At 38.6% G+C, this 12,048-nt stretch overlaps 1 protein-coding gene across 1 annotated transcript in view; it reads left to right on the top strand.

Moving 5' to 3' along the window:
- Positions 1-12,048, top strand: part of LOC309489580 (putative flavin-containing monoamine oxidase A) — a 55,980-nt gene that overhangs the window by 36,195 nt on the left and 7,737 nt on the right. Inside the window, exon 10 of the mRNA XM_082158417.1 lies at positions 2,065-2,151. Within this exon, the coding sequence (XP_082014543.1) occupies positions 2,065-2,151 (87 nt within the window). The remainder of the gene's footprint in view (positions 1-2,064; positions 2,152-12,048) is intronic.

The raw sequence follows: 12,048 nt of genomic DNA, 5'->3' as shown, positions 1-12,048 counted from the left end.
ACAGTATGTGAGCATGATTGTAACGAGAAAAAACATTAGGCAGGCAGAATGCAAAACGCCGCGATGACGTCATGAATATGCTAATTGACGTATGACGTCATCTAGCGACATTTAGCGACTTTTAGGGGAGCTACTTTCCTTTGAAAATAGTTGGCAACACTGTGCTGACGTAAGACGCTGCTAACGTGTTATCTGGTGCGCCCGAGCTTCGGTTACAGTCTGAGGGAGAAGCACGGTGTATGAATAAAGTCGTAGTTTTTGTTAATTTTGGACCAAAACGTATTTTCGATGCTTCAAAACATTTTAACTAACCCGCTGATGTTTAGTGATGGCCAAATGAAGCGTTTCGAAGCATTATTGCTTTCTGATACAATTGTGTCGAAAATGGTTCATTACTCGAAGCTTCATTCATATAGAAATTGCAGCACCATCTCCCGGTGAAGTAAATGTAATGCAACAAAGCTGACAACCATAAAATGCAAGTAGGCTTATATGTTAACGCCCCGTTTATTACGTGTTTACCGAGGCGATCAAAGCTGAAACAGTGTTAGTGCTGTGAAACTCATTTATGTAGGTGAATTTTACAGATACTGATGAATTTCATGTGTTCACCTTGATAATAAAACATTAAGCATGATGAGTGTGTGTAATTATTTCTTTAGACAAGGACAGAAGATCAGACCAGCTTAAAAAAAGTTGGAAACCATCACAGAAATTCTAATGGTTTCTATTAAAATACCAATAGGAACCATTGGCTTTTACTATTTAAACCACTACAGAATTCTTTTTTGTAGTGTGTTTGGGACATATTCCATTAGGATTTAATGCCCCCACCAATAGAACCCAACACATATCAGTAGAGACCCAAAGAAACCACTATAATTCCCATTACAACCAATAAAATTCTCACGAAAACCATTAAATCCAATAGAATTTCGGTAATGGTTTCTATAGTTTTTTTTTTTTTTAGCAGGGCAGTATCATGTGTGAAAGCTTTATCTTGTTTAGCTGTGGGAAGCAGAACTCTTAACTTGTTAACTGGTGGGACTGATATTTTTGTATGTTGAAAAGGATGTGCTTGTGTAACTGGTTGTACTTGTATAATGTAGTAGAGGGTTTTTGAAGTTTCTGTCTTTGATGCATATTTTTATGCAACAATGTTCATATGTTCTCTAATTAATAATACAAAAATGTGGCAGAGGGTGTGCTTTGGGTACATGCAGAAGGCTTAGACAAAGTGTTCATTAAATGGTATGGTTTTTATTCAGAAATATTATTTTCTTTGTCTTTGGTGAAAGGTGATATCTTTTTTTTTTTAAACAATTTCACCAGCTTTAGAGACACCGACTACTGCAACCCACAGTGTTGCCATGGTTTGGCTTCACTTTTATAAGAAATACAGCCGCCAGGTTTCAAACCTGTCAACACTGGATTGGGCTGTCAAAGCAGTCAGGTGGTTCACTACAGGAGTGAACCAGTGTGTTTGCTTCAGAAGTCATTTTCACGTGACTAGTGACGTAATGATACAAGCTCCAAAGCAGTGGTTCATTGCAAGGACCGTTCGAGTTTGAAGCAAGCTTCGGAGCGTCGGTGTCAGACGTAACATCACTACTGATGTCACATGGACTACTTTGATGATGTCTTTATTACCTTTATGGACGTGAACAGTATACCGTCCATTGACTTTCAATGGAGGGACAGAAAGCACTCGAAATAAATATAAAATATCTTAAGATGTCTTCAGAAGAGAAACGGAGGTCTTACGGGTTTGGAGTGACATGTGGGTCATTAATGACATAATTTTCATTTTTGGGTGAACTAACCCTTTAAGAAACATAGTGTTCTCTCTTTAAGTACACTTAAATTGGCCTTTTATTTCATTAATATATTACCTACAAGTAAAGTTTTTAATACAACTGAGATTTAAAGTACACAACAAGTGCACATTCAATACAACCAAGCACACTTCTTTTTCACAATGACAACAGTGTAGTTATATTTTAGCAGCTTTGGCTTTTTATGATATGATGATAAACAATTTTTTTTATGTTTTTCTCATTTTAGATGGAGGAGAGAAGAGATGCTGTCATCTCCAGCCTGGTGAAGTACCTTGGCCCGGAGGCATCCACCTACATTCACTATGGGGAAAAGGTATGTGGTGAATTTCAACCAATATGTTCACTGAGTCAGATAATTTATAGTCATTGTCTTGCAAAACCCTCCACTTCAGCTTTATTTAGGAACAAAATATTTTCTGAAAAATGAAAAAAGACACTCCCCAGATAGCATGTAATCATTGAAACAATGTTGAGTAAGTGTTGATGCGTTGACGCTAATTACATTGAATTAGCGTTACAAAGTGATGTTGCTTTAGCATCACTCTTGCACCCTCAGTTAATGGTGAAGCAATGTTGAGATTTCAACCAAAAATCAATGGTAATAGTATTGATTCAACATTACAAAGTGATATTTTATCAACATCACTTTTGCACCCTCAGTTAAATGTTGAGATTTCAAACAAAAATCAACGGTAATAGTATTGATTCAACTTTACAAAGTGATATTTTATCAACATCACTTTTGCAGCCTCAGTCTGTTGAACAAAAAATCAATGGTAATGCTATTGAATCAACGTTATGATGTTGAATCTACATCACTGCTGTTGAATCAACACTGAAATTAACAAAAATAATCTTTGGTAATATGGTTTGATCAATGTTACAATGTGATGTTGAGTCTAAATACATTTTGTTGAAACACTGAAAATACAACTGAAAAGGAATGTCAAACAATGTTGCCATCTGATGTACCAAGTTAATGTTGAAACAACATTAATATTTCAACTACACTTCAATGGTGCGTCAACAAATTCCTGACCATTTCAAAATTTGGCAAAAACCTTTTAAAATATAAATGACACCTTTCCAGCAGTTGAGTCAATTTATTTTATTCAATCAATCAATCAATGACAAAAATATATTAAAAGATCTTTTTTTTTTTTTAAGAAAGGGGGAGACATAGGACAAAAGCGTTTCAACCTTTAAAAATGTTATCTCCAGCCCTAATTAAACACACCTGAGGCAGCTAATCAAGGTCATTAGGATCAATGAAAATTTCCAGGCAGGTTTGTTGGAGCTAAACTCTTCATGAAGAGGAACAAACACCTCTGAGCTATAGCCATTACCTATATCTCAGTTCATTTTCTGTGAAACTACATAGCATTCAAGTTACAAGTTTATCTTGTAGAATAAAATATATATTTAAAGGGATAGTTCAGGCCAAAATGAAAATTCTGTCATCATTTACTCACCCTCAAGTTGTTCCAAACCTGTATGAGTTTCTTTCTTCTGTTGAACACCAAATACGATATTTTAAAGAATGTTGGTAACCAGAAAGTTGACGGTGGCCATTGATTTCCATAGTAGGAAATAAATACCACAGAAGTCAATGGCTACCATCAACTGTCTGGTTACCAACATTCTTCACTCTATCTTCTTTTGTGTGTGCAGAAAAAAGAAATTCATACAAGTTTGGAACAACTTGAGGGTGAATAAATGATGACATAATTTTAATTTCGGCCTGAACTATCCATTTGAAGCTGCAGATTCACCTTATGTAGACCTTAATCTTTTTAAATATCTCAAAATAGCCATGTCAGTCACTTTCTTAATAAACACAAGATGTTTTTTTGTTATTGTGTTTCAGTGGAAAAAAGCTAAACTGAATGGAAATCAGTTACATTTCTCAAATTGAATACAGATTCAGGAATATAAATGTTTATCTGATTAAGCAGTGATAAGGCACAGGATATCATCAAGTCCCAGGTCAGGTGATTATGCTGTCTGTCACCATGAAGTTATGATTGTCTGCACCTGTGCTTGTTAGTCCCTGATTAGGTTACCTTCCTCCACCTGTGCCTGTTTAGCTCTGTCCTCACGCTGTGTATTTATACTCCCTGTTCTGTTCATCCGTTGTTGTATGTGGTCACGCTTTACATGTTACTCACCAGTAAACTTTAATGTTGTTTGAATCCTTCATCATTTAGTCTTCCTTCCAAGGCAAGAACGTGACACTGTCGACAACTCAATGTCAGCATTATCAGGAGTTTTTTTTTTTTCATCTTCATCTGCCTTCACTCCTTTACTCCTATTAAATGAGCAATGTGCTCTGCATGCAAGCACTGACGGATGCAAAACATGGGCTATGTTTGCAGTGTAACGTTCATGTTTCCTGCACTTCAAGAAATCTGTTAAATGATGTTAGGACTTTATTCAGGAAATTCCTAATAAACTTTGCTAAAGCAAGGTGCATTTTTTAGAATGAAGAAAAATAGATTCTTTATTCAAACACTTTAATAACTGTTTAATCTAATTACAGTGAGGAATAACACAAATTGAACGCAAAGAAGCACGCAAAACAAAGGCACAGAAATAAGGTAGATGCACCATTGTTTGAAACTGTGCTAGAGATGTCATGTATGTCAGGTGCTTCAACAAACAAGACTTCTGTATAGGATGCACCTATATTTTCTCTCTGAGGAAGCATTAAATTACTGAGAAGTGCACATGCAAAACCAAAATGGGCGTTTACCAATCAGTGGCCAATTTCAAACTACAATAAATGTTTTTCAACAGACTTGCTAAAATCATGAAGGCCCACCCCTAAACCAAGTTCCCAGTGGATTAGAGCAAATCGGGTAAAGCGGTTGAAAATGCCTATTGTGGTTTGAAAACGGCCCACTGATTGAGAAACACCCACTAGTGTTCTGCAGAGATACATGCCTGAATGATCTTGTGCTCATCAACTACAAATCACTCTTAGTTCAATGTCACTGTCTTCACCCATGTGTGCTGTTGACTTTCAAAATTTCAATGCTGATGCAACACACTTTAAACATTGAAATTTCAATCTCAACCAAAATGGTTTGGATCAAAACTCAACATTATATCAATGTTACCATGCTGTCTGGGTCAGTTTCTTTAGGTATTTTTAAAGGAGAACTCTGTAACTCTAGCGAACTCTAGTCACTTCTTCGCTGATTTTCCCTTTTGTTGTCGCATGTTTTCCCCACGAGCTCCCCCTACAGCTGTGGGGGGGCGTATATTTCACAACACAGTCGTAAAAAACTCACTTGCGGCGGCCTCCTCCCCCTCTCTACCGCTGCTCATGTGCGTTTGTTTTGATCGGAGCAAGCCAACTGTATCGCGTGGAGCTATGTCTACCGAGGTGAGTAATCTGGTAATACATCATACATGCGTGTGTGTTTATGTCGAATTGCCGTAAAGCAATTTGTGTTTCGCGCTCGTTCTCGTTCTAGTTCTCGCTTCTCACGAGACTTCCAATTTCACTTTGCCGGGACGGCAGTGCGCAAGTTGCAAGGTTGGTTTTCCGCCTGGGAACGCTGGGGGGAGCGGGGAAAGTCACCAATATCACCAGAACAGGTTGTTTAACCATCCAAATGATTTCTAGACAGTTTTATTAAGTTAAAAAAGTTACCAAGTTCTCCTTTAAAGAGGTGGTTGATTATGATTTCACTTTTTTAACTTTAGTTAGTGTGTAATGTTGCTGTTTGCAACATTACACAACATCTGCAAAGTTACAATGCTCAAAGTTCAAAGCAAAGGGAGATATTTGCTTTTAAAGAAATTGCTTTTTAAGGACTACAACAAACAGCTGGTAGGGACTACACGACATTCCTCCAGGGTTAGTGATGTCACCAACCCTAGAATTTACATAAACCCTGCCCCCTGAACACAATTTATAGACCCTTTTACAGCTCACGTGATCAAATAGCTGCGCGCGCATTTTGGCAACGGAAGTGGTGTTTCTCCCCACTGGCTCTAACGTGTTAGCAACTCCGAAAATTAATCAATACGGTTTCCCAGCATCAAAATGTCTGGTTGTTGCGTTTACGGTTGCACTAATCGATATTCCACCAAGGGCTTAAGTTTTATATTATTCCGACAGGATCACGGCCGTTTCAGAAGAGTGGCTGCAGGCGATTTAAACGTGTTGATTGGAGCGAGGACATAATAAAAAATGCTTGCATCTGTTGTTTAATCCGCTCGCGTAGCTTGACACGCTGCTGATTCTCGCCATACTTCCGTTGCCAATATTCGCGCGCATACGTCATCATTGTGTACAAACAGTAAAAGGGTCTATAGATTGCCAAGACAGAATATGCTAATCAATGACTAGAAGATAACTACACACAAGCTACATAAATTCATCAACTAACCATTCAGAAATATCCTGTTGCAATCTACATGTTGTCACTTCTACTTGAGTCTCTCCATCATTGTCTGAATCTGGTTTGAACATAAAAGGCTAAACATTTTTGAAATTTTCAGTGCATGTCTGTGTGAGTGCAAGCTGTTGAAGCTCCGCCCCCTGTGCTGGGAGAAGCAGCTCATTTGCATTTAAAGGAACGGACACAAAACAGTGCGTTTTTGCTCACCCTCAAAAAGTGACCATTTTAACATGCTATGTAAAAATATCTGTGGGGTATTTTGAGTTAAAACTTCACATACACACTCTGGGGACATCAAAGACTTATTTTACATCTTGTGAAAAGGGCATTATACCACCCCTTCAAGGGAACACACATTTGAGTCTGTGGTGGTTTGTCTTATGCATTTGCAAGTGTCTGACTAATCATCTTTCATTGTGGAAAAGTCATTCATTTCAAGAAAAATATGCTGTTTTAATAAATGGTAATTGATTTTTAGCTAAGCTCCGCCCACTTTGGTGATCGTTGCTAATTCAGATAAGCTTAGCAGAACAACCCATAGGAATGAATTGGATATTTATGTCAACGATGTGATTTTCAGTCAAATTTGCTTATAAATTGGTAAAAATATAAACTGGATATTATTCTTAAGGGGTCTGGAATGAATTGTCACATTGCAAAATTGTCATAAGTGCTGCTTTTCTTTAAATAAAATCTTAAATTACACAGTAGTCTGATTAAAAACTGTATGATATGCCTATGAAGAAGAATCAAGGCTTTGAGAAACTTTCTCACAGTCAAAAGAAATACAAAAAAGAGAAAAACCTGATTAACAGCAATTTCTAGTGATAACTTTAGTGATTCCTTATGTTTCTACAATACATTTATTATGGTAATGTCAATGCTTTAGTTAATTTTAACACCACAGTGACATTAATCAATATGTAAATAATATTACCTTTTTAGTACATTCATTTAAATGTAGCAAATGTACAGTCATGTGAAAAAGAAAGGACAAAAAATACAACAATGGTGTGCACATCCCAAACACCCAGATTGGGCGCAGGTGCAGGACAACTAAATAATATAGACAAAATAAAGAAGTGTGAAGTCCGCACACTGAAAATTACTGCTCCGAAAGAGTTTATTTTAGCAACGTTTCGACCCTCAGGTCTTCATCAGGCTCAATGTTAATGTTATACTGAAGACAACTTTAAATAGACACAGGTAATCACCTTAATCAGGCACACCCAAGAAATCATGTGACAAATACAAGTCATGTGACAAATACAAATCATGTATGTCATGTGACAAATACAGCTCATGTGACAAAAAAAAACAAAAAACATACATACACACATACATATACACATATACATATATACATACACATGCATACACAAATACATACATATATACATACATATATATACACACATATATACACACATACATATAATAAAAAAAAGAATAAAAAAATAAAATAAAAAAAGAAAGGACACCCTTAAGAATTTTGTGGTTTTACGTATCAGAACATAATAAAAAAAAACTTCTGGTCCTTAGCAGGTCTTGAAATTAGGTAAATACAACCTCAGATGAATAACAACAAATGACAAATTACATTGTGTCATTATTTATTTAACAAAAATAAAGCCAAAATGGAAAAGCTATGGGTGACAAACTAATTACACCATATAATTTAATTGCTAGTAGTGCCACTTTTAGCAGCAATAAGTTGATGGAATCGTTTTCTATATGACTTTATCAGTCTCTCGCATCGTTGTGGCGGAATTTTGTCCTGCTCTTCTTCACAACGTTGCTTGAGGTTTGTGGTTATGTGTTTATGCACAGCTCTCTTACGGTCTCGCCACGGCATTTCAGTCGGGTTGAGGTCTGGACACTGACTGGGCCATTACAACACCTTGATTATTTTCTTTTGTTGATTTGCTGGTGTGCTTAGGATCATTCTCTTGTTCCATTGAAAGAGTTCCAATTTCGGCCAAGCTTTCGCTGTCGGACAGATGGCCTCACATTTGACTCTAGAATACTGTTAATGGTCAACTCAATGACTGCAAGGCGCCCTGGTCCTGTGGCTGCATAACAAGCCAAAAATCATCATCTCTCCATCAGCATGATGGACAGTTGGAATGAGGTGTTTGTGCTGATATGCTGTGTTTGGTTTTCTCCTAACTTGGCGCTATGCATTATGGCCAAACATCTCCGCTTCGGTCTCGTCTGTCTAAAAGACATTGTTCCAGAAGTCTTGTGGTTTGTTCAGATGCAACTTTCCAAACCTAAGCCATGCTGCCATGTTCTTTTTAGAGAGAAGAAGCTTTCTCCTGGCAGCCCTTCCAAACATGCCATACTTGTCCCGTCTTTTCCTAATTCTACTGCCACAAACTTTAACATTTAACATATTATTTGAGGTCTGTAGAGTCTGAGATGTAGCTCTTGAGTTTTTTGCAGTTTCTCTGAGCATTGCACCGTCTGACCCTGGGGTGAATTTGCTGGGACATCCACTCCAGGGAAGATTGGCAACTGTCTTGAATGTTTTCCACTTGTGAATTATCTTCCTTACTGTAGAATAATGGACTTCAAATTGTTTGGAAATGGCCGTATAACCCTTCCCAGATTGGTCTCTAAGATCATTGCTGGTGTCTTTCCTGCTTGGCATTGTTTTAACACACACACATTGAGGCTCCAGACCAGCAAACTCCAAAAACGTATCGGCTCCTGACTGCTACTTACACTCTTAATTCCTATGGAAGCTGTAAGGGTGTACTTAGTTTGTCACACATGGATTCTCCAGTTTTTGCTAAATAAATAATGTTTTTGCCAAATAAATAATGGCACAGTGTAATATGTCATGTTGTTGTATTTACCTAATAGGCGCAGAACGCACATACTAGTTGGCAGTCACCTTTAGTCAATTTGGTGTGTTCAAGCGCAGCTTTTTGACTGAGACGCAGTCAACGCAAGGCGACAACTTTTAATCACACTAATAACACTAAAAACAATACAATTACAAATTATTATTATTAGAGTAATCTATGAAAATCAAAAGCAGCTTCAAACGCTGACTTAAAAAACTTGTTTAACAAGAATTATTTTTTTTTTTTTCACTGTCATTAAAGTATGGTCCATTAGAGAAATATTTAACCAGTAAATTAAGATTAACCGTTATCAGCTTTTGTTAAGGTAGATTGATCGTCCTCTCTGAGAGAATTCGCCGTTAATGCAGCGACAGATGCATCAGTTTTTGCTTTCACTTTCAGGAAATAAGTGAGCGCGTTTACGTTCACATTCTTAACCCGATTATGCTGAATAAGCTGACAATGCATGTGGACATGTAAATGCGTTTACCTGTTTTCCTTTATTGGAGTAAAGTCATAAAAGGCTTAAGCATAAACCGATTGACACAGCTCGATTTTTGCCCCTTACCCGTTTCTCCCGGCATGTAAACACATTAACATGCGTTCTTTGGGCTTATTGAAGTGCACATATGTGATAGGCTATATGACAGGAAAATGTCATTACTGTGCATTTACGTGTATCCAGACAGAGTGAGCTTTTCGCGGGAGCTATAGGGAGGAGGAAATATCACAAACTCCAACTCTTTCTTGACCCAAGAAACTTTAAAAAAACTGTTTTCATCTTGTGCAGAAGTCCTACAGTAAAAATGCTGCATTTCTAACGGCATGAGAGGATATGCGTCCATAAATTTCCCGCTGACATGTTGAAATACTCTTTAGTTTTTAATGCTTTATTTAACATTACAACAGACATAATAAATGGAATACTCAAAGTCAGATACAGGAATGATTAGGCTATGCTTTTACCTCACAACCGGGAAATGACCTGATTTGTTAATATACACTCCACCTTTGCTAGCAAAATAGAAAAAGATTATCATATATAAAGCAAATGTTTTACTCAAATTCAATATTGAGTAAAGAAATAAGCAAAGAAATAAGCACCTTAATGATCAAATAAGTAAGTGAGCCAGATCGTGACAGAAGAACCGACCAATCAAAATGGATTATGCAGTTATGTTCTCTGCTTTAGACAGACTTTCTTTGCTGGACTATTCTGTTAATTTCTGCACACTAGCCCAATGGACTGCTTTCAATGACGGGACTCTGAAATCATTATTCTGGATAGGGACTAATTACTACTAGCCGCATGATTTACCAGATATGACGGAGGGAACATGGAGGGAGGCCAATTTCCGCTGTCTGGAAAGTGAGCACTCCCAATTCACAACAACACTCACATCTACAACCCCAGAGCCCAGCCCACAACCACCCTGCGACACAGAGAGCGACAGCCGGAGTTCACGACAGACGGAGTGCTAGTGCCTGCCGCGATGGAGCTGCTGACACAAGGAGAAGTGGACGTGCTTACCATCGCACCGGAGCCTGAGCCCGGGTCATCGGACCTGCCGATCGAGCCCATGACAGAGGGGATATTAGAGGAGTTCGAGGGAATAGAAGAGTTCCCTGGCCACAACCTCGCCGCAGTGTGTGAATGCATACTGGACTGGGAGATAGATAAGTTACACCCTCCCTCTTCCATCACCAGTTCTAGTTTCAGCCCTGCCCTCATCATCTTCTGTCTGCCCTATTGTTCACCCATCACCTCCTCACTGCGTCAGGGATTCACCTGGGGCTTCCAATGAGCCATCCTCGACCAGGCTGGGGGATTCCATCAACCTGAGCCCAGGACTCTTTCCCCATCGGCAATGTCCCTGTCGTCCCTCCCCCATGGAGGCGTTGGATGTTGTACCACCATGGCTCCTCCCTACAGCAACGTCACCATGGGGCACTACCTGGCTGGCCATCTGGGGTTCATCCAGTTCATCCATCTCAATGGCTACTACCACCTCCTGTTCCTCCATGGCCATTCCTACCATCATCTCCTTCCTGGTTTAGGCTATAAGCCTACCTGTCTTTCGCCAGCCCTACGTCTACTCCTCGTCCGCCTCCGAAGCCGCCTCCTTCTCCGCATCATGGCGCGAGGCCACACCTTCTCGAGGGGGTGTAATGTAACAGTCATGTTCTTTTAGTTTTGTTTTCATTGACTTTTAGTTTGTATTCTTTAGTTCCTGTTTTCCCATGTCTCAGTTTCACGCCATCATCAATTACCATGGACACCCATCTCACCAGCTGTCATTCACCATGTTCGTTAGCTCTGTGTATTTAGTTCCTCATTGTTCTCTGTTTCCTGTCGGTTCTCGTTAACGCGCTAGCTAAGTTTGGTTATGTATGCATTCTGCTATTAAAGCCTGTTTATTCTTATTTCGTCTTCATCGTATTCCATGCTGAGCCAGATCGTGACAATAAAAATAAGGCTGCTAAGTGTTTTTTTTTTTTTTTTTGAAAGACCTACTAATTTTGATGGTTCAGTGTTTAATTAGGGGGTTCATACTCAAAATTGACATCCTAACCAGTATGATACTCTTTCAAATTTACTCAATTCCACCAACACTTGATACATTATGTGATAATGTACGGCCCGGGATACAGAGATAGGCCCAGTATCCCAGTGCCCTTATATTGAACAAGCGGTTTCAAAATGAATGGATGAAAAATTGACAGTGAAAACATCTCAGAGTCTTGAATGGATCCAAATGCCAAAGCTCTCAGTTTGTTGCTTCTGTTCTCACTGAATGAGTCCGCATGTGAATATAACACACATTGTCCAAAATAAGGCATGAAACCTGTTAAGAACTGCTAGAGTTCATCACCTCTGTGCAAGCTCCCTCTATGACTTTGACAAGCCTCCATGTGACACTCGCCACAGGCGTCAAGTGAAATGGA

This window comes from Leuciscus leuciscus (assembly GCF_965113295.1).
Source record: "Leuciscus leuciscus genome assembly, chromosome: 24".
Taxonomy (NCBI): Eukaryota; Metazoa; Chordata; class Actinopteri; order Cypriniformes; family Leuciscidae; genus Leuciscus; species Leuciscus leuciscus.
The sequence above is the reverse complement of the archived record's forward strand: the minus strand, read 5'-3'. Positions and strand labels throughout refer to the sequence as shown.